Source organism: Ictalurus punctatus, chromosome 7, assembly GCF_001660625.3.
Source record: "Ictalurus punctatus breed USDA103 chromosome 7, Coco_2.0, whole genome shotgun sequence".
Taxonomy (NCBI): domain Eukaryota; kingdom Metazoa; phylum Chordata; class Actinopteri; order Siluriformes; family Ictaluridae; genus Ictalurus; species Ictalurus punctatus.
This window is the reverse complement of record NC_030422.2, coordinates 9,989,797-10,012,555: the sequence shown is the minus strand read 5'-3', so window position 1 is coordinate 10,012,555 and position 22,759 is coordinate 9,989,797. Positions and strand designations below refer to the sequence as shown.

The 22,759-nt window shown below is 43.0% G+C and overlaps 2 protein-coding genes across 7 annotated transcripts; one reads left to right on the top strand and one right to left on the bottom strand.

Moving 5' to 3' along the window:
* Positions 1 to 794: 794 nt before the first annotated feature.
* rc3h1b (ring finger and CCCH-type domains 1b) lies at positions 795 to 15,641 on the top strand. Of its 5 annotated transcripts, none has more exons than XM_017472383.3 (19): positions 795 to 940; positions 2,233 to 2,646; positions 3,352 to 3,472; positions 3,602 to 3,841; positions 3,934 to 4,109; positions 4,350 to 4,550; positions 4,656 to 4,788; positions 7,162 to 7,393; positions 8,085 to 8,321; positions 8,573 to 8,757; positions 8,925 to 9,355; positions 9,430 to 9,594; positions 9,809 to 9,961; positions 10,035 to 10,254; positions 10,353 to 10,425; positions 10,510 to 10,615; positions 11,400 to 11,567; positions 11,694 to 11,794; positions 11,969 to 15,641. In XM_017472383.3, the coding sequence occupies exons 2-19, from the start codon at positions 2,416 to 2,418 to the stop codon at positions 12,123 to 12,125; spliced, it is 3,330 nt and encodes a 1,109-aa protein (XP_017327872.1). In that variant the 5' UTR covers positions 795 to 940; positions 2,233 to 2,415; the 3' UTR covers positions 12,126 to 15,641. The 5 variants fall into 5 exon arrangements, with proteins under 5 accessions (XP_017327872.1, XP_017327870.1, XP_017327871.1 ...); XM_017472381.3 differs by having other exon boundaries at positions 11,373 to 11,567; XM_017472382.3 differs by having other exon boundaries at positions 8,085 to 8,333.
* Positions 15,638 to 22,330, bottom strand: zgc:110366 (aldo/keto reductase). Of its 2 annotated transcripts, XM_017472387.3 has the most exons (8): positions 22,178 to 22,329; positions 19,648 to 19,896; positions 19,468 to 19,569; positions 19,265 to 19,356; positions 18,994 to 19,176; positions 18,549 to 18,608; positions 16,676 to 16,779; positions 15,638 to 16,400 (listed from the first exon to the last, which is right to left on the bottom strand). In XM_017472387.3, the coding sequence occupies exons 1-7, from the start codon at positions 22,236 to 22,238 to the stop codon at positions 16,684 to 16,686; spliced, it is 843 nt and encodes a 280-aa protein (XP_017327876.1). In that variant the 5' UTR covers positions 22,239 to 22,329; the 3' UTR covers positions 15,638 to 16,400; positions 16,676 to 16,683. The 2 variants fall into 2 exon arrangements, with proteins under 2 accessions (XP_017327876.1, XP_017327875.1); XM_017472386.3 differs by lacking the exon at positions 16,676 to 16,779 and having other exon boundaries at positions 22,178 to 22,330.
* Positions 22,331 to 22,759: the final 429 nt, after the last annotated feature.

The following is a 22,759-nucleotide window of genomic DNA, read 5'->3' as shown; positions in this document are numbered from 1 at the left end:
AAAGAACTGAAACATTAAGCGCTCAATATAAACGGTAAATGAAACTGTAAACCATGTAAGGAATAATGAAGGAAGAAAAGCCGTTCTCTTCTGTCACATGACGTGTTAGCATGTCCCAGTACTTGCCTACTCTTTTGCTACACGCACAAAACGGTGTACATACCATTAGTAGGGGACTTGGGACAGACATATAAGTATGTCTATAAAACGACAGACAGGAAGTGTGTCCAAACACGAACGAGTTACAAAGAATCGGAAGTTGTGTTGATGCGAAATTCCACTGAAATAGGAGGTCAGGCCGGGACATATCGAGTTGCTCCTCCGCCTTTTTAAATCGCCGATATAAAGTGTTCAGTTTACCTCACAGGAGGTAAGGAACCCTACAGGTGTTGGCGGCGGGAGCCTTCAGTTTCTAGAGTGTTCGATTGGACAGAAAATCTGGTGATAAAAAGTGCAGAATGACGTCATTAAAACGGTTGAACCGTATCGGTAATAGATGTGAACACGTATATCTTCTAAATGCGAATTTTTGTCATCGTTTTGGAGCGAGCGCAGTAGCTTATAGCTAACCGTAAGGCGAACATATTCATACTAAAAGCCACAAAACGTCCATTTTGATAACATGGGGACTTTAATAAGCTTTTGCTAAGGCCATGGCTTACTTTTTTTAAAAATCATTTTCTGTTCTACATAGCGTCAACTAACAAAAAAAAGGTAGTGTGATTTTTCGTTCTAGCCGTAAAACTGTATAGTGCAGTACTAGGCACGACCAGCAGATGGCGCTACAGCGGCGCCTCCTTTTCAAGTGTGTGTGTAAACGAGAGGAACTCTTGAAGAACTTCGGTGATTGCTACACACACGGTCGATATGGCGACCAACAGAATAAGCCAATGTTTTTTATTAAAGAGAAGATGAAGGCGTCCGGACTCATGAAGCACGAGTAAGTGTGCATTTTTACTAGATTTTTTTAAAACTTGTAAACCATCGCGATGTTTTTTTCTCCCCTTTGCGTTCCAGTATGTCTGTATTTGGGTGTGGACCGGCGATTTGCTAACTTGCGATAGCATCTCTTACGGGCTCGATTCCAAATTGACCCGTGCTCACTACTTGCATAGGGTGTGAAATAACAGCTCGCGCACCCTCGTGAGTGCACTACCTTACCAAACGGCGCGCGGTTCGGGACACAGCCGCAGTTTGCTTTGCAAGCGTTGAACGCAATAACTAGATTTCTCGGCTGCATTTTTTTTATTCGCTTTGACGCAGATTAAAGGATAAACTCGGTGAAGAATTGGGTTCGTTTCAATAAATTACTAAACTACACTTGCTTGTATTATTGTGTTATTTGAAGCTTGCTCTGCCTGCAGGTTGTGTGTAGCTTAGCTAATACTTTCTTGCGTCCTCTGCTTTAGCCAAAAAAATAAATCACCCATTTGCATTAAGCATTTGATAAAATTGTGACTGTCACGTTAATAAACAGCACGGTTTTAGTGTTATTTCGTAACAAACCCCCCCCTTACATAATAGCCTATCATGCTAAATTTAGCTAGCTAGCTCGATGGTATTCACTTTACCTCAGCGGTTTTTGTTTGTTTGTTATGATCCAGTGCATAATTTAACGGCCTGTCATTTTTTTCCAACCACAGACGTGAAGCTTTTGGTTAGAATCTGACTAAAATCGTGCAAACTAGCTCTGAAGCTAATCCAGCTAGTGTTTAAAAACACAGCAAACAATGCTAGAAGGCTAGCAAGCTAGCTTGTTTAGTTGCTAGCCAGCTGTGTCAATAACGTCGATAATTTATTTATTTGGATAAATACGACGATTATAATTTGACCTTTTTAACGTCGTTGGTTAAAGAAAGGCTTTAAAAAGCGGTGAAGGGTTGTTTTTTTTTTTTTTTTTTTTTAAAAAAGTTAATTATTTATATAAATATATATATATATATGTTGTTGTTAACTAACAAGCAGTGGCACTGACAGATGACTTAGCAAGCGCACGAACCAAACTCGATAACTTACTAGCATTACTAACAGCTACAGCCTTCAAAACAGCAGAATTAACTTGTTTTCTAACTATAAATACTTGTCATAATGTAGCTATGATGTTCTAGTTTTGTTTTGGATGCACTTCTATGCCTTGTTTGTTCCTTTTGCGCCATTTTGTTTAACCTTTCCAATATTAAGAGTGAAATAAAATTAGTCCTTTTTTAACCCTGTGTTTGTTTTTGTTTGCAGGTTTCAGGTCCTGCACTGTGTGATGAGACGCCAGGACGTGAGGACATTGCCGCTTTCATTGTGGTTGTTGTTGACAAACTCCTTCTGATTCCAGTGGAATCTTCTGCTTTGTTGTTGTTGTTTTGTTTCATGAGACGCACGCGGCAGAGCCTTGGCTCGTACATGTAGACCGTTCCGGTGACGATGCCCGTCCAAGCGCCGCAATGGACCGAGTTCCTGCTGTGTCCCATCTGCACGCAGACGTTCGAGGAGACGGTGCGGCGGCCCATAAGCCTCGGCTGTGGCCACACTGTCTGCAAGATGTGCCTGAACAAGCTGCACCGCAAGGCCTGCCCCTTCGACCAGACGGCTATCAACACCGACATCGAGCAGCTGCCCGTCAACTCGGCCCTGCTGCAGCTCGTCGGGGCACAGGTCTGAGTCCTGTTAGTCTGCTCGTTGCATCTGCATTCTTTCTCTAAATAACGGCAGGCGATAATATCGTAGTCGTATCAATGTCTAAAGATAATGGTTGTTGGTGTCAGGCCAAAAGAAACAGATTCGTCCAATAATTCCATCAGATATTTAAAAAAATAACAAAATCAAATGCGCACATGTATATAATATATATATACATACCTATATACGGTATCAATATCTATAACTAGGACCAGGTGATATGGTATGATCATTTATCACTATATATATATATATATATATATATAATGTGTATGTATGTATGTATATGTATGTATGTATGTATGTATATGTATGTATGTATGTATGTATATGTATATATATATGTGTATGTGTGTCGCAGTACAATTGCTTGAGATGTCTCGGGTATATGTTATCTATCTTTAAAAAGTTATTTTAGTAAACATCATCATTAGGTATCACTGAATTTTTTTTTTTGTTTTTTTGTTAGAAAACCTGTGTATATTGCTAGTGAATATAGCTAATTCCTTACAGATATATTAAAGTGTTGTTATCGTTAGTAGTAGTATTAGTACCAGTAATGGTAGTCGTAGTAATTTCCTTTCAAAGCTCTTAACAAGTCCAGGCAGGGGGGTGTAGCAGCCGGAAAAACGAAAATTCTCTGTTTGGTTCTTTTAATTTATTTATTTTTTTTTTCCTCAGGTGCCCAAACTGCAGCCTGTGGCACTCATTAGTAGTCCGGAAGACACTGAGCATTACGATGAGGCGCGGCAGTGCGTGGAGGAGCTCGCCCTCTACCTCAAACCTCTCAGCAGCGCAAGAGGTCAAAAAAAAAAACCACACACACACAAACCTCTTGATTTCACAATATGTACTTTCAGTCTTACAGAGCATAAATGTGTTTGCGTATGTTGCACCAGCCAAGCCACTCATCCTGAACATATTTATTTAGGCATGGGGTTGAGTAACGCAGCACAGAGCATGCTCAGCAGACCCATGCAGAGGAAGCTGGTGACCCTGGTGCACTGCCAGCTGGTGGAGGAAGAGGGCCGGGTGCGTGCCATGCGTGCCGCTCGCTCGCTGGGAGAACGCACTGTCACCGAGCTCATCCTGCAGCACCAAAACCCCCAGCAGCTCTCCTCCAACCTGTGGGCTGCTGTCCGCGCCAGGGGCTGCCAGTTTCTAGGACCAGGTAAACCATTTAGCTTCATCTTTTTTGTTTTGTTTTGTTTTAATGTGTCCTGACATATATTCTGACATACTGGTCACGTGACAATTCCACAGCCATGCAGGAGGAGGCCTTGAAACTGGTACTGCTGGCACTGGAGGACGGATCTGCTCTGTCCAGGAAGGTGCTGGTGCTGTTCGTGGTGCAGCGTCTGGAGCCCAGATTCCCACAGGCCTCCAAAACCAGCATTGGACACGTGGTTCAGCTGCTTTACCGCGCGTCTTGCTTTAAAGTGAGTACGTTGTGGGGTTTTTTTTTTGGAGGGGGGGGGGGGTGTTATGCTGTGATTTTATTAATTTATTTATTTGGACAATCATATCTGAAATGAAATATTAGAACAACACAAATATATCGTAACACAAACATTGTAAATGTTTTCGCTTTATTCTAGTCAGAATGTGCTTCCTTTTGGTGTATCGCTTATATGAAATCGCTTTAAGGTATATAGTCCATACATCTCTTGGTAACACAGGTGACCAAGAGAGACGAGGACTCGTCGCTGATGCAGCTGAAAGAGGAGTTTCGAACGTACGAGGCTCTGCGGAGGGAGCACGACTCTCAGATTGTCCAGATCGCCATGGAGGGAGGACTGCGCATCGCCCCGGACCAGTGGTCCTCTCTGCTCTACGGGGATCAGTCGCACAAGTCCCACATGCAGTCCATCATCGACAAGGTTTTAAATCCTTTCTAATTCAGTTGTTGTCGGCTTGTGTCGTTGAAAGGCTGTGCGTTACCTTTTTATCTCCAATTTCTTGCGTCCGCTTTTTTCACACCGCAGTTGCAGACTCCTGCATCATTCGCGCAGAGCGTGCAGGAGCTGACGATAGCACTACAGAGGACGGGCGATCCTGCCAACCTGAACCGGCTCAGACCTCATTTAGAGCTGCTGGCCAACATCGACCCCAGTCCAGGTAAACGCGGTAATGTTCAGGTAACACCAACTGTTAGAAAGTTCTACACTGTTAGTATCTATAGACCCAGATGTGGCACAGGTTTCAAGTATATAGAGTATCTCACAAAATTGAGTACACCCCTCAAATTTTTGTAAATATTTGATTATATCTTTTCATGTGACACTGAAGAAATGACACTTTGCTATAATGTAAAGTAGTGAGTGTACAGCTTGTGTGACAGTGTAAATTTGCTGTCCCCTCAAAATAACTCAACACACAGCCATTAATGTCTAAACCGCTGGAAACAAAAGTGAGTACACCCCTAAGTGAAAATGTCCAAATTGGACCCAATTAGCCATTTTCCCTCCCCGGTGTCATGTGACTTGTTAGTGTTACAATGTCGCAGGTGTGTTAAATTTGGTGTCATTGCTCTCACACTCCCTCATACTGGTCACTGGAAGTTCAACATGGCACCTCATGGCAAAGAACTCTCTGAGGATCTGAAAAAAAAATGTTGCTCTACATAAAGATGGCCTAGGCTATAAGAAGATTGCCAAGACCCTGACTCTGAGCTGCAGCACGGTGGCCAAGACCATATGGCGGTTTAACAGGATAAATTCCATTCAGAACAGGCCTCGCCATGGTCAACCGAAGAAGTTGCCTGCACGTGCTCAGCATCATATCCAAAGGTTGTCTTTGGGAAATAGCCATATGAGTGTTGCCAGCATTGCTGCAGAGGTTGAAGGGGTGGGGAGTCAGCCTGACAGTGCTCAGACCATACGCTGCACACTGCATCAAATTGGTCTGCATGGCTGTCGTCCCAGAAGGAAGCCTGTTCTAAAGGTGATGCACAAGAAAGCCAGCAAACAGTTTGCTGAAGACAAGCAGACTAAGGACATTGATTACTGGAACCATGTCCTGTGGTCTGATGAGACCAAGATAAACTTATTTGGTGCAGATGGTGTCAATCGTGTGGCGGCAACCAGGTGAGGAGTACAAAGACAAGTGTGTCTTGCCTACAGTCAAGCATGGTGGTGGGAGTGTCATGGTCTGGGGCTGCATGAGTGCTGCCGGCACTGGGGAGCTACAGTTCACTGAGGGAACCATGAATGCCAACATGTACTCTGACATACTGAAGCAGAGCATGATCAGCATGCAGTATTCCAGCATGATAACGACCCCAAACACACCTCCAAGACGACCACAGCCTTGCTAAAGAAGCTGAGGGTGAAGGTGATGGACTGGCCAAGCATGTCTCCAGACCTAAACCCTGTTGAGCATCTGTGGGGCATCCTCAAACGGAAGGTGCAGGAGCACGAGGCCTCTAACATCCACCAGCTCCGTGATGTCGTCATGGAGGAGTGGAAGAGGACTCTAGTGGCAACCTCTGAAGCTCTGGTGAACTCCATGCACAAGAGGGTTAAGGCAGTGCTGGAAAATAATGGTGGCCACACAAAATATTGACACTTTGGGCCCAATCTGGACATTTTCACTTAGGGGTGTACTCACTTTTGTTGCCAGCGGTTTAGACATTAATGGCTGTGTGTTGAGTTATTTTGAGGGGACATCAAATTTACAAAGTTACACAAGCTGTACACTCACTACTTTACACTGTAGCAAAGTGTCATTTTTTCAGTGTTGTCACATGAGAAGATGTAACAAATATTTACAAAAATGTGAGGGGTGTACTCACTTTTGTGAGATACTGTGTCTTTAATAAATATTCCTGAAATTTCTATAACCAGCGTGTATTTCATCCCCTTTTAAAAATTTATACATGCAGATACACACTAAGTTTCTCAAAGTCTTCTTTCCTTTAAGGAGAGAGTTTTCTCCACATTTATCAGAATCGATCTCCCTAGCGCTTGCTATTTTTAACAGCTGGGCAAACACTACATTTGTCGAAAACTCGAAGCTAGATTTTCCTGTCAGGAGCTGGATCATAAACAAACAACACTCCCGAGGGAATGGCATGTTTCGACGTGAAAACGTACAAGTCAGGCAGCATGACTAAGAGTCGGGATGTGTGCCGGAATGATGACTGCAGAGCGAGTCGGTTAGGAGGAAAAAATGTAACCGTGTCGAATTCTGAGAATAATATTTAGCTGTGACCTCTTATTCCACTTGTTAAAAAACACAAACAGGAAAAGGAAGATGTTGATGACTCTGTTGATGTTTGGACGGATTTGTTTTCTTTGGATTACTCTGTAGGTCACACCCTGTTGCCTATGTGTCTGGCATCGGTGCAAAAAAAAATAAATAAAAATTATCCTTCCATCCCCAGAGTAGGTTTGGGCACGCTAATGTGCTGTCATGTGCAGTATTCACGTAGCACGTAATATGCGGATGATGGGGAATTTCCTGAACCCTTTTGCTGTCCTTTGTGCTCAGATGCGCCCCCTCCAACATGGGAGCAGCTGGAGAAGGGCCTGGTAGCAGTGAAGACGGTGGTGCACGGCCTGGTGGACTTCATCCAGAACCACAGCAAGAAGGGCACGGAGCAGCAGCAGCCGCCACAACACAGCAAGTACAAAACCTACATGTGCCGTGACATGAAGCAGAAAGGGGGCTGCCCCCGAGGTGCCAGCTGTACCTTCGCCCACTCGCAGGAAGAGCTTGAGAAGTCAGTATCTGTCAAAATGTTACACAAATGACTGTTTTTGCTACAAAACATGAGCTTTTTTCACCCCATAGAGGAATGTATCTTTGCTAAATGCTGTTATGTCCCATTAACTTTGATTTGTTCTATTAAAGGAATCACTTGATCATTCTATTAAAGGAGTCACTTTTGATTTGTTTGCTTAAAGGAGTCACTTTTGATTTTGTTCGCTTAAAGGAGTCACTTTTGATTTTGTTCGCTTAAAGGAGTCACTTTTGATTTTGTTCGCTTAAAGGAGTCACTTTTGATTTTGTTCGCTTAAAGGAGTCACTTTTTGATTTTGTTCGCTTAAAGGAGTCACTTTTTGATTTTGTTCGCTTAAAGGAGTCACTTTTGATTTTGTTCGCTTAAAGGAGTCCCTTTTGATTTTGGTCGCTTAAAGGAGTCACTTTTGATTTGTTCGCCTAAAGGAATTAGTGACTAGGAATTCACATAAACCTTTTCAGCCTCCTACTTTTATGTGAATTTTGAATTTGCTCATAAGCAAGTTTGAACACCTAAATATCATAAAGATATTATTCATATATATTTTATGCTTGGAAATGTTGATGAAAATCAATGAATAGAATGCTAATTCTTTTACTTTTGTGATTTATCTTTTGCTTTTTTTTTTTTGTTAACTTGCAAAATTACAATGTCCATTTCATGTCCTCAGATACCGTAAGATGAACAAACGCCTGGCTCCGAGACTTCCCTGTGGTCCCTCCCTGCTGCCTGACGAAGGTGTTCCTCTTGATGGCGTGACCCGTAAACCCTCACCCCTTACCAACGGCATCGTGGCGTCATGTCCAGCGCCGCAGCTTTTAGCACGTGGACACGACCCTTCGCCATATGACCTCATGCGCAAACCCAAAATGGACAGCCTGAGCGCTCCTGGATCTCCCCCTGATTCGTACGACTTTAAGTAATCTCTACTTACGTAAACGTGATCCATGTTGCAGAGTGGCATATGTCTAAAATATTAACCTTTTGTGCTCTATTGTGGTCAGAACGATTTGTTTTAATTTTAAAATGCATTATATGAGGTCAGCTGGAAAAAAAAAACTTCATTTTAAATTCTATTATTATTATTATTATTATTTTTTTTTTCCCTTTGTCTGCTCAGTTTTGGTTGACTCGTGTCTTGTTTTAAACCTTTTGCAGTTTGGATAAGTCTGGCCTGCCCCCGCACGCAGTTGCTCACCCAAGGGCCGAGCACCTGCCCATGCCCAAGCAGATTCCCGGCGTGCCCCGCGGTGCTCCGCCGCTCTACCCACAACAGCCCGAGCTTTTTTATCCTGAGGCCAGAGCACCATCAGGAGCGCAGTATGACGCCCAGTACTCTGCTGGTGAGTCTCAATGCTTCCTGATTTACAAGTATGAATTAATTAACGTGAAGATTTACTGTAAAGTCCACAGAACTAAACGTAGTGTTATAGTATTTTGACGTGTATTAAATGATGACTGACTAACAGTGCATGTGTTCCCAAAGTATGCTTTCATTTCTTTCTTTCAGGTACCCCGTACCCCTACCAGCCGACTCAGTATGTGCCACCCCGCTACATCCGTAACCCTCTGTCCTCGGGCGATGCCCCGTACCAGGACCCGTACTCTGCTTATGGCCCCGACCGCCAGTATCCACCTCCACACCACTCTGGCCCACCTTTCTCAGGCGTCAGCACCCATCCATACCCGCCCCCATCTCACTATGACACCCGCCGACATGGCCCATACGCAGCGCCACCCCCGCCACCACCACCTCAGCCCTTCGGCCCGCCCCGAGACGAGCTGGTGCGCATGAGCCCTGTGTCCTTAGATGCGCCACCCACTCCTGGGGCACCCTCCTCCCTCTACCATGCTGAGGTAGCATCCCGAGAGCGATATCCTCCAGAGGGGTACTACCACCCCCCTGCACCACATCCCGGCCAAATCCGCTCCCATATCAGGGTGAGTTCGTTTTTAATTACAGACGGCAAACACTTGTAAACTTCCGAGTTAATACTTGAACATGTCCATCGTAGGACCCGTACGGCCGCTCCCAGCCCAGCCTGGACTACCTGCACCGCAGGCGTAAGGAGCTGCTGAACCAGCTGGAGGAAAGAAAAGTAATTTCTCCTCCACCGTTCGCCGCCTCCCCGACTCTGCCCTCTCACACCTTCCCCAACGACTACCCTCAGGAGGCACAGGCATGTCCTGTTTTAATTCTTACAAATAAAAATTATTTATATAATTTTTTGGTACTCAGTAGGGATGGGAAACCTCATATAATATAAATACTGTTATAAATTATGTCACAGTATATTTTCTGGGATGTAGTGTGTACCAAGATAAGGTATCTATTTCTAGTGGTTTTGAATTGGTTTTAAATCTTAAACTGATGACTCGGTTCGCGTCTTTCAGTACATAGAGGATGGCTCCAAGGCTTTCGGCACCCGAGAACCTGACTACGCCGGGCAGTACTCCCCGTGGTCGTGCGACACCATCGGCTCGTACATTGGCTCCAAAGATCCCAAACCGAAAGACGGCGTGAGCGCTGGAGCGGTGGAAATGATGGTACGTCGTCGTCTATGCTCGATAATCGGTTTTTAGGACCGAAATTTTTCAGTTGTTTTCGTTCTTTTTACAGAACACGGAGGGGAAAGGTCTAAGGGAGCCGCCTCTGGATGGTCAGCGGCGCTCGGCAGAAGCCAAAGACGACGATCCCATCATTCCGTTCGGCCCTCTGCCCACTGTGTCACCGTTCGGTGCTATTTCCCGCACGTCAAAGACAGGCTACCAGACCACGGGCCCTGTGCAGGCCATGGCGTCCTCGCAGGCCTCCGGCTCCAAACATGTCACTACAGCAGGTAGGTTCATCTGACAAGATTTAAACTTTTGTTTTCTCAAAAAAACGGCTGTTCAACTGCTGATTTATTTCAGTTAAGATAAAAACTCTTTTTCATAGCCGACTACTCGTACGGAAACCACGGTGGCGGTTGGAGCAGTGTGTCTTATCCTCCCGGCCACTTCAGCGAGCGGTATGTGACCTCAACCAGCAATGATAACGACGACATAGTGTTTCATCACGTAGTCATTTCATCAGTGTGTCCGATGTCCTCCAGGCTGCCGGCTGTGTCCATGTCCACCCCCGAAAGAGAGCAGCTAAAGATGGAGCTCCAGCAGGTCAACCAGCAGATCAGTCAGCAGACGCAGATCCGCAGCATGGAGGTGATGCACGCAGAACAGCTCCAAGAACAACGCCTGGCTTAACTTTATTGATTCCGTCCGCCTAAAGGGGTCGCTTTTGATTCCGTCCGCCTAAAGGGGTCGCTTTTGATTCCGTCCGCCTAAAGGGGTCGCTTTTGATTCCGTCCGCCTAAAGGGGTCGCTTTTGATTCCGGTCCGCCTAAAGGGGTCGCTTTTGATTCCGGTCCGCCTAAAGGGGTCGCTTTTGATTCCGGTCCGCCTAAAGGAGTCGCTTTTGTGTCTTTAGTACATATTTTGTTTATAGTGCTTTTTGTGCATGTCAGACTTTTAAAAGCTAGATCTGAGAGATATTTTCCACGTTTACCAAAATCACAAGTGGGGGAGTGTAGCGGACATTCCGACAGCCGTCGATATCTGATCGCAATCTGAGTCGATGAGGCTCATGTCTGTTTCTCTCTCTCTCCAACAACTTAAGCCGAGTGTGAGGAAATTGCAAGCAATAAATTGCAAGTTTTAGACATATTAAAGCAGACTGGTTGTTGTATTCCCCCTGCCCCTTCTAGGCAAGAAATAAAAAAAATTAAGGTGAGGTGTCAAAGTTATAACATTATAGGCTGAAAAGTGGATCATAATCAGATACCTGTCCACCACAATGAGACAGATAATAATCTGGATGTTTTGTTTTGTTTGGTTGTGGTGGTTATTTTTATTACTATTTATTTATTTATTTTTAAATAAAAATATATTGTATAGTGAAAATAATGCATTCCCTCACCAGCTCTCAAGTTCCCAAATCTGCGCGCAGGCCGCGAGTAACTCCGTGCTGCTGCAGCGAGAGGCCAGCGCTCTGAACACTCAACCTCCGGGCGCTAAATGGCCCGTGGGGGGTGGCACCGTGTCCAGCGAGCAGCTCAGCCTAGAGCTTCACCACGTCGAGAGAGAAATCGGGAAGAGGACACGTGAAATCGCTATGGTGAGTCCGAGTGTACACGTGTACGTGGATGATATATTTACTAATCCATGTCTACAAGACAAAAAAACGTCGCTGTCCAACACTGCAGTAAATATATACAGGATTTATTCTTGGCTCTTGTTGCAGGAGAACCAGGTGGCACAGGAAGTCCAATACAAACTAAAGGCCACTGAAAACGGCCAGATTGACCACAAAGCCCAGCTGGAAGAGCTCTCTTTATCACTGGGGTGAGCATTAACACACACTAGACTTAATTCTCATTTTTGACTAGGGGTAATAATTAAAAGTCCTGGTAGTCAGAATCTGTGACAGTTTGATCATGGCTACAATTAATACTAGCTAGGACTGGTAAGAGCGTCGTTATGGTTACGGTAACATGTTGCGTACGTTTGCTCTTCCAGCGATGTCTCGAACGGGGTAGGCAGCGTGGCACCTGCCAACAGTGTCGGGGGAGCCATGTTGTCTCTGACCAATAAGACGTCTTCGCTCAACCTCTGCTCCGGAGACCAAGTGGGAAGCGGATCAGAGCTCCAAAAGAACGGCGTCGTTCGTTCTTGAGAGGCCGTAACCACACATCCAAACACACACACTCTATTTGAGATTTCATCTTTTTCATTCAAAAGCGTTAAAACACGTTAACTGATTTGAAGAGAAATGCGCCAATATGAGATGAGGGACACGCACACACTTCTGTGTGAGCACACACACACACACACACTTGCATGCTGTTCCATGCATGCACAAAACACTTGTTTTATTTTCGAAAAAGAAATGAGCAGTATCTGCCGTGATTATGAATCTTGTTTTCCTTTTTTTGTTCTGTGAATGAGCTTTTTGTTTTTGTTTTTCAAACGACTTCTCATCGCCTGGAAACCAGGGCATCTGATAATATCCTGTAATTGTTTTTTTCCTTTTCTCCTCTGAGGGTTTTTTTTGTTTGTTTGTTTGTTCTTTTAAATTAATGCGACAAATCTGAGGCTAAGGAAAAATTTCAAAAGCGAGCCGAGTCCGTAGCATCTTTACAACCGGTATTCTCAAAAACGCCACAAAATCTGCGCAGCCTCGAACGTGACGTGACTGACCAGACACAAAAGTAGCACGGAAAGCCATTTTATCGGTCTGTTTTCGTACAGAGCGTTACCGCGGCTTTCCCCCCAACAAGGGTGCAACCGACACGGTGGCGAATCGTTTGGATGAAACAAGCCGGAGCTTGCGTGTTCGGCGAACACGAGGGTTCGAGATAACGGTATCAATCGTACGATTTCATTTAATTTACGGTTTTGGCTAAAGAACTGTTCAGAATTTCTAAGTCCGGGCGTCTAGAGCATTCTGTTTTATAGAATGCGTGCAATTGTCTTAACAAAAAAAACAAAAGCACTTTCTTCCATGTTTTTTCTACGAGCGTGTACTTTTTTTATTCGAGGAAGAACGTCTTTTTGATCCTCGTGTTCGCCGGAGTCGCACCACCGCGGTTCAACTTGTAATTGTTATTTTGATTGCCTCCCACCGCCACTCGTGTCACGTGGGTCGCAGCCTTGTGCACGAATTCCCGTCGATCCTCCATGACTTCTGTGAAGTTGCTTACGTGGGTTTTCTGGTCACGTTCGCACGTTAGGTTAGTTGCTGCACAGGAAAGAGGGAAGCGGTGCTCGAACTTGCATCACCACGAGATCCACGTTTTAAAATAAATAAATTAATACCTCTGATTAGGCTTGTAAACCGCGCTCCTCACAACCCCGGCAGCTTGTTTCCGAATCGATTTGCCGCAGCGACGTTTACTCGAGCTCATCGCCTTGCTTCGATGTAGTGATTGTGTGTTTTCACACACAACATAACAGATTGTATAACGATACTCCGCCGACTGTTCAGACAAAAAGACAAGGATGCCCCTGAAAACTATCAGATCAAGACATGTACAAGCTCTGAAGTCTTCCTATAGTGATGACATTCTTCACGTGCAAACGTTTCGTTCTAGTCTCTTGAGACCGACTATGATAATTAAGCTCCAATTTTGGGTGCAACCTCTTAACGTGTAAATTTTTTTTTCGTCTTGATTATTTTGTGCTCTAAGTTGTCGTGATTTACAATTATATTAATGATTTATAATCATGAACTTTTTTTTTTTCTTCTTATGATTTTGCTCGCAAAGAGCATGCAGCCTTTTCCAAGCAATCGTCAAGATTGGACGCGAGCCACGTAGCCAGACGTTTCGCGAAACGAGGATTGCGAGGTTTTCGTGTGTTTCTTGTGCTAGACAAGCATCTACTTGCGAATAGTCGTGTAAAATAATAAAATCGCTCGGATCCAAATAATCGGCTTGCTTCCAGACAGAAACGCGACCTTCTTTGATGTAATGGTCGCAACTCTGCATTATATAAACGTTTGGTTTTTTTTTTTTTTTTTTAAACGTAGTTAATTGTCGTTTGTCCTCGGAGTGGATTACGGTCCACTCGCGCTGTTCATGCAATCGTAAACTTTAGCGCGGCCGAAGAATCGCTCGCATGTTCTACATCCAGACGGGTGCCAGCATCGCTAACGGGAAATTTTAGCAGGACAAATTTAACTGAGAGACACATCGTCTTTCACGTCCGATGTCCTATCCCATTCTTCTGGGTTTTTTTATATTATTTATTTAAATTTTTTTTTTTTGCCTTTTCCACCAATGCCGAGAAAGCAGAAAAGCAGAGATTTTCAGGTGTCTCCCATATCGATGTAGTCCTTTCCTTGGCGAAGGACCGTGCGGAGGCAAGGTGGACGATCAACAGAAGTCTTGTAAGGTTTAGCATAAAAGAAACGTTCAAGAATAATCGTACGTCACATGGCATCATCTTTTGTTTTGATTTGTTGCCTGACTGAACAAACACAATCCTTTTTAAAAAAAAATATTATTATAATTATAACTAAAACTCCTGCGTGTGGAAGGAAGCCAATGTTTTCTACCACGGTGAACTCTTCGCTGAACCAAAACCGAACTAAGCGTTCTGGATCCTCTTGCGTGTGTTGTTAGCGCAGGTTAACGTAATATTACAGCATATAAATGTGAGGAATTATTTTATTTATTTACCTTTTCTTCCCCTTACGATGTTCCCATGAGTGACACACAGCTAGGACGCTACTTTTATTTGGATTACGTGGGAACGTGTGCGATAATTATTTAAAGATTATTTCGTAAATTGGTTTAATTTAGATTTTTCCCCCCTTTATTTTTTTTTTTCTTTTTTTTTTTTTTTTTTTTTTTTTGGGTGTACATTTTAATAATCAGTGATCTCACTGAGCTTGTAACTCTCGCTTTGGAATCTTTGTACGTTTTACAGATGAAATCGTGCCCGTTGTCCATCCACTAAAGACGTAAGTGGCATAAGACTCGTTTATATAAGAAACGTTTTGTGCATGACGATTTATTTTTCTTTCTTTCCTGGAGCAGAGGCGTCACAGCGTAAATGTGGCGATCTTTGCGAGCAGGCCTGTTCCTAATGGATGATATTCATTTCTCTATGCGGATCGTGTCTGTTTTGAGCGGACCTGTAGCACTCGTTTAAACGATAAAAGCTGATTTAACTCGTGTTTTTTGAACCTTAACACTGTTATGGCTGTGTCTATATAATTTTTTTTCCCCTCTTTTTTTATTCCTAACTTTTTTTTGGGGGGGGGGGGACGTACTGGCTTTTTTATGATTACTTCCAAGTCGTCTTGTTTAAAAACAAAAAGAAAAAAAAAATCTTAACTTAAGGTACAGACTTGATTTCAAACAAGGAAAGGTTTTATATATAAACTTTAGATTATACTCCATTAAGGAATGTTTAGAACCATCTTACTCCAATGTGGATGTAGCCATTATTACGCCATTTTATGACTTTGTAAAACAAATTCACTGTGTGAAAATTGGTTTGCATTTTTTGTATAATACAATCTGCTCTTTGTTTTTGTTTTGAGAGGTGAAACTGGAAGTTTGGAGGAGGAGGAGGGGGTGGGGGGGAAACCCTGTGATATTAAAAACAAAAAACAAACAAAAAAAAAACCTTGTGTACGACAGTGATTATAAATGAGAGGCTGGATTAAACAATTGACACTTAAGACTATGCAGATTTATTTCATCATTTGAAATTTGTTATGAACAAATATGAGAAATATTTGGACTAACAATCCACTTCAGAATTACTTTGCTGTGCAAAGCTACTGTTGCTATTGACTTTTATCTGAAAGTGTCTTGCATATTATTTAAATTCCTTGAATAATGGGGTGGGGGAGCACTCATACATGCGAGTGTAAGATCCCCACCGTCTGAATAACATCTGATTGCTCGCGCAGAAGATTCCATGCCCAAAAGCCATCACGCTGGTGGTTCCTCAACAGTTCCTTGGAGAGCGAATGTTTTTGAAATTGAATTCCTCCATGGGGTTTCCCCAAACGGAGGAACCAAAGATGTTCTAGATATAACCATTCAGCCAGAGAGACTCTTCCAGGGAACTTGGACAGGGTGCCAACCCATCACACACCCATTCACACACTACGGACAGTTTAGAGATGCCAATCAGCCTATATTGCGTGTCTTTGGTCTGGTGGAGGAAATCCTCCAAAGCATGAGAACACGCAAGCTCGGCACACACAGGGAAGAGGTGGGTATCGAAACCCCGAATCTGGAGACGAAATCAGAATGATCAGAATTTAGGACATGGAGCCATCCTCAAAAAAATTCGCAAAATCACAAATTCACCCGCTGCCTTGTTCTCATTATCCGTTCCAGAGCGGGTAGCTGAGATGAATGAGTTTTTTATCTACGTGTAATCGACCGATGCTCTCCATGTCCTCTTCGGCCAGAGTGAACCCAAAGACCTGTAAACAAAAGAGAAAAGACAATGAGTGTTATTAAAATATCAAGAATTTCTCAAGTACAAGCTTGTGCTCATCCACAGGTTCTCATCTGTGTTAGTGTTTTTTCCTGCTCTGACACAGGAAGGGCTGATGAAACTGTGGCTCTGCTGTTAGACGTATCTCGGAAGTGGAAAGGCTTCCGAGGAAGGAGCATTTTTCCCAGCACATAAAGAGCACAAACGTGATCTGATGCTGCAGTCACACTCAAATTTGAAATACAGATTAAATACACACACCAGCATGCTCACTCCACGTGGGTTGGATCCCAGCTCACGTGCCTCCCATCATGCAACGTGGACATGGCAGCCATGTCAGTGTCTTCCAACTGGAACCCAAACACCTGTGCATGCAGAGGCATTTTGAGAAAAATGACAACCCAATATTTTTAATACACCTTTGTTGACTTCCCATCACGACTCTGAAGTGTGGAGAGAGAAAAAAGTTAGTTGGCTTGTTTTTTTGTTTTTTTTTTTATCAAGGTTTCTTTATTAGCATGTTTCAGATTAAACATACAACACCAACCAAACAACTAGAACAACCCCCCCCCCCCCCCCAGTGCCAGACATAGAACATGCATATTGCATATTATAAAGCCAGACCACCATAGAAAAGAAGAGAGCAAAAGAAACAAAATTATAGATAATGATCACATAATACTGTCAGCATCCATGTCTCTGACAAAGAACAGAAAAGGTTGCCAGATTCTGTAAAATTTCCCAGTTGCTCCCCTGTCAGTGTACCTAATCTTTTCCAACTTAAGTTGAGACATGACTTTCCTGACCCAGTGACTATACACTGGTGGAGCAGGATCCTTCCATCTAAACAATATTAATCTCCTGGCCAGGAGTGTGCAGAAGGACATCATGCTGATCTCACACCATCTAAAAGGAGTATTCTCCGGGGTCACCCCAAACATCGCAATAAGAGGGGACGGCTGTACTACGCTTCCCAATATCTTATTAAAAGTCTCAAATACAGATTGCCAAAATGTGTACAGCTTTGGACATGTCCAGAACATATGCAACAGAGTGGCTGGAGCCTGTCTGCATCGATCACATGTGGGATCTATGTCGGAATTGATCTCCGAGAGTCTAGCTTTGGACCAATGCAGACGGTGAACAATTTTAAATTGGACAACTGCATGTCTGAGACATATGGAGGAGGAGAAAATCCCCTGGATTACTTTGCGCCAATCATGATCAGAAATTGATTCGCCTAAGTCCGTCTCCCATTTATTCTTAAGGAAATCTAGAGATGACAAATCAAGCATGCCGAGTAGGTCATAGATAACCCTTATTGTCGGCTTCCTGGCCAGTTTACATTTAAAAGTTGCATCCAACAGCGAATTGGAAGGACACAATGGGAAGGTGTCTGAATTTAAAGCCACAAAGCTTCTAAGCTGCAAATATTTATAAAAATGCGATCTGGGAATGTCATTTTCTGCATTAGCTGCTCGGATGAGACAAAAACACCATAGAGATCAGACAGTAAGACAGCCCCCTTTCTAGACAAAGTAACGAAAGTCTTATCCAACAAAGATGGGCTAAACAGATGATTATTTGCAATTGGCCCCATGAGTGACAAGTCGAAGTTAGTTGGCTTGTTAACTAGCTTTTTTTAATTTATTTTTTTGGTGTTATAACTAGCTGGCTTGTCAATAGCTAGCACAATAAAGTACGTCAACGAGCCATCATTTTCACTTGGGGTAGATAAATCGCAGCCGCTACCCAGCAAAGCAAACTGCTACAATCTCTTCAGATCACAGTGAATTGTGAGGACGTTCTGCTCCTGAATATTACAGTTCCGTTGAATCAACTGGCTCATCTACCAAACATTAATTGAGCTAAATCTATTGGAACCGCGACTTATGGGAAGTCAACAAAGGTGAGGAAGACAAAGACAATGACTTTGGGAAAGGTGAGGAGCCACCGAAGATGTGCTAGAAGCTATGCTTGGAGAACAAAAATCGGCTCCTCAAGGGTTCTTTGGATGGTTTAGCAAGGTTCAACATAGAAGCTTGAGGAGATTTGCACATACGGACAAAACTCATTAGGGTGCCACATTTAGCCTCAAAACATAAATCCTCCAGAACTGAAGAACTGAACTTACTTGGCAGTTTTCAAGAATCCTATCTGGGTTGGTTGACTTTGGTATCGTGATGATCCGATTCTGCCAAACCAAAAAGAATCTCATGGATTTTGGTGTATTTAAGAAAAAGAAAAAGGTGAAGATATGCTTCGATTTTTATAAATTACGTAGAAAAAGAATTCCAGAATGAGAGAGAGGCATGTCCTGCAACAAGACAACAACCTGTTGTCGTATAAAAACATGTTAAAACGTTATTTTGAGTTGTTATACCCAATTGGAATTCAAAAGACAATCAATTTTATTGATCCCGAAGGAAAGTTTTGTGCCAACTGGCTCAAGACGATCCAAATAACAATGAACAGATTTGGAATATACAGATATGTATGTATACAGATATGTGTGTATACAAATATACAATTTTATACAAACAAAAAAACAGATCTGGACTTTCACTTGAGTCTTGTACCTGAATGCTCCAGCGGATGCAGATCTGCGAAGCACTGCGTCCGTACTTCTGCGCCAGTTCCACGATGAGTGGATGATCGAGCGCTTGGCCCTTAGCTAGAGGGCAGTAACCTTCAAACGCTACACCCTCGTTGCGGCAAAACTCCACCAGCTGCCACGGCTGCTGAAACGGATGAAACTCCACCTGCAAAACACAGAGTACTTTGTGGTTCTGATTGTTCTGTGGACACCATGGTTAAAGAGCCAGCTCCTTTCCTGTCCTTTGTCCGTACCTGGTTAACGTGAGGCATCACGCCGCCGTCCTCTTTCAGTTCCTCGAGATGTGGGATCAGGAAGTTGCTCACACCGACAGAACGGCACAATCCTGTGATAATAGAAAAGCATCCGAGGATGATTCGAAAGCCGCCGCCACACACCACACCAATCAATGTTTTTCATTCATCGTCTTGAAAATCCACGGCATAATACTAGACACCTTCGTCGTACAATTCCTCCAGCGCTCTCCACGTCTCGGCTCGGACGTCCCTGTTGGAGCGGCCCGGAACAGTGCAGTCAGGCCAGTGCATTAGATACAAATCTGTAAGAGATGTACGTTTCCCCAGCGTCACATTACAGCGTCTCGGATGAGTTCACAGCCAAAAGGAACGACTCGTACCTAAATACTCGACCCCGAGTCTGGCACACGAGGCCCGACAGGCCTCCTTGGCATTCTGATACCCGTAATCCCCCGGCCACAGCTTCGTGGTGATCCACAGGTCATCACGTGGGACTTGGCTCTCGGCGATCGACTTGGCCAAGGCTCCTTCGCAGCCGTATCTTTTAGCCGTGTCTACGTGCCTGATGCCGCACTGCTGAAGAGCGTAGACGACCGCATCATGGGAGTAGCCACCATGGTGCGATGTTCCTGGAGAGAAGCCGGAGAAGAGGTAAAAACAAAAAAAAAGCCAAATGTTAGTAGTGGAGCGCTCGTCATTATAACACACATTGCTGTCGAATTCTCGACTCTGGTCAGAAAGGTTTTATTTGTTTTATAGAACTAGTTGATATGGTGAATCTTCCGGTAAGGAGTCTCCAGTGTCAGCTCACCAGTGGGGTCTTTTGTACTAAATAGATGATTTGACCACACCTGATGTTTTTGGAATCTCTCTCATGGGTTGGTTTGGATTTTTTCAGACTTCATGGCTTGCCACACTGGCAGTAAGAGTTCTTTGGATTTAATATTCGGAGTTAACAGTGACAATGAAACAATGAAAGAATAACACACATTTGGTCATGGAGCAGCTGAGCAGCCAACTGTCCAATCACTTTTTGTGCATTAACCTGATTTTGATATAAATAATTTCCAATTAAAGCTGAAAGTCATCACTTTAATCAGCTAAAATAACAATAACGTTGTCAATGTCCACAGATCTATTGACCTGACTTTATACATGGTCTTACCCTGAGCCACACTATGTCTCTGAAGTGAACTTTGGACACCAGACATGACATCACATGCAGTATGAGGACAATTACACTATGGGTCAAAAGTTTGGGGACACTTGACTGAAATGTTTCTCATAATCTTAAAAACCTTTTGATCTGAAGGTGTATGATTAAATGTTTGAAATCGGTGTTGTAGACAAAAATACAAATCGTGCCGATGTGTTCGTTTCTTTCATTAGAAAACTAACATTTTATTTACAAAAATCTTTCTAAAATATATACATATATAAATATGTATATAAACAGTATCTCACAAAAGTGAGTACACCCCTCACATTTTTGTAAATATTTGATTATATCTTTTCATGTGACAACACTGAAGAAATGACACTTAATAATACACGTATGAGTGCTGCTGCAGAGGTTGAAGGGGTGGGGGGTCAGCCTGTCAGTGCTAAGACCATATGCTGCACACTGCATCAAAATGGTCTGCATGACTGTCGTCCCAGAAGGAAGCCTCTTCTAAAGATGATGCACAAGAAAGCCCGCAAACAGTTTGCTGAAGACAAGCAGACTATGCATGGTGGTGGGAGTCAAGCATGGTGGTGGGAGTGTCATGGTCTGGGGCTGCATGAGTGCTGCCGGCACTGGGGAGCTACAGTTCATTGAGAGAACCATGAATGCCAACATGTACTGTGACATACTGAAGCAGAGCATGATCAGCATGCAGTATTCCAGCATGATAACGACCCCAAACACACCTCCAAGACGAACACTGCCTTGCTAAAGAAGCTGAGGGTGAAGGTGATGGACTGGCCAAGCATGTCTCCAGACCTAAACCCCGTTGAGCATCTGTGGGGCATCCTCAAACGGAAGGTGCAGGAGCACAAGGTCTCTAACATCCACCAGCTCCGTGATGTCGTCATGGAGGAGTGGAAGAGGACTCCAGTGGCAACCTCTGAAGCTCTGGTGAACTCCATGCCCAAGAGGGTTAAGGCAGTGCTGGAAAATAATGGTGGCCACACAAAATATTGACACTTTGGGCCCAATCTGGACATTTTCACTTAGGGGTGTACTCACTTTTGTTGCCAGAGGTTTAGACATCAATGGCTGTGTGTTGAGTTATTTTGAGGGGACATCAAATTTACACTGTTACACAAGCTGTACACTCATTACTTTACACTGTAGCAAAGTGTCATTTCTTCAGTGTTGTCACATGAAAAGATGTAACAAATATTTACAAAAATGTGAGGGGTGTACTAACAAAAGATACTCTGTGTGTGTATATATATATATATATACATATATATATATATATACATATATATATACATATATACATATATATATATATATATATATACATATATATATATATATATATATATATATATATATATATATATATATATATATATATATATATATATATATATATATATATAAAATATGTACATATATAATTAATTATAACAAACTATTCATTTAAGTTTCCGTCTTTCATGGCTCTTATATACTTTTAACATCATTAATGTCGTTTTAGAATGAGGTCATGACCCTTATTAGATCATTATGTCTAAAGAACCGGACTGGGAAACACTGATCTAGTCCTAATCCTAAACAAAGTGCGGCTCTTTCCTTCCAAGCGTCTGCCGGTTACCGTAAAATCCGGTATACACCCGCACCACACTTTCCATTTATGCGCATTTAAAAGTAGTAAACAATTCAGATGTAGCACTAAGTGCACTGCGTTTACTCACCTAAACCTAGGATGGGGATTTTCAGTCTATTGGAAAGCTCAATGTCTGGGAAATGCTGCATTGGAGAAACACAAAGCGTCTTCTCTACTACAAGAACACTTCATGTCGAGGAATGCGTCCAATAAGCAGCCAGAGGTGTCGTAAAGTCGCTCGGTGTTTTTGCGACAGTATGTTCACATGTCGGAAGCCCTCAATCTTTATCGTGCTTGAAAATAATAATAATAATAACGTTATGTAACGTTTAAAACGTTCGGTTTGGATGAAATACCAAACTTTTGTAATTTTTTGTTTTGTTTTTTAATGTATGAACTTTTTATGTTTTCGTGCTGTTTACAACCGAGTCATTTTATAATATTGCCAAATATAGTCACTAATTAACAATTCGTTAAACTCAGTGTTTACTTCTTATTATGCACACAACATTTAACAAACTGCTGTCGTTGATTACTAATAAGATAAGCCAAGTGTCCTGCTGGAAATATTCATAATAAGAAACTAGAGAAACCACTAGCTACAGAAATTCTAATGGATTCCACTGCAAACAATGCATTACAAACCATCAGCTAACTATTAAAACCATTA

Coding starts and splice junctions, on each gene's coding strand:
- rc3h1b (XM_017472379.3), top strand. CDS start 2,416: ATGCCCGTCCAAGCGCCGCAATGGACCGAGTTCCTGCTGTGTCCCATC. Junction 2,647..3,351: donor TGCAGCTCGTCGGGGCACAG/GTCTGAGTCCTG, acceptor TTTTTTCCTCAG/GTGCCCAAACTGCAGCCTGT. Junction 7,394..8,084: donor TCGCAGGAAGAGCTTGAGAA/GTCAGTATCTGT, acceptor TCATGTCCTCAG/ATACCGTAAGATGAACAAAC.
- zgc:110366 (XM_017472386.3), bottom strand. CDS start 22,238: ATGCAGCATTTCCCAGACATTGAGCTTTCCAATAGACTGAAAATCCCC. Junction 19,897..22,177: donor AATCCCCATCCTAGGTTTAG/GTGAGTAAACGC, acceptor GCTTCTCTCCAG/GAACATCGCACCATGGTGGC. Junction 19,357..19,467: donor GGAGGAATTGTACGACGAAG/GTGTCTAGTATT, acceptor CTATTATCACAG/GATTGTGCCGTTCTGTCGGT.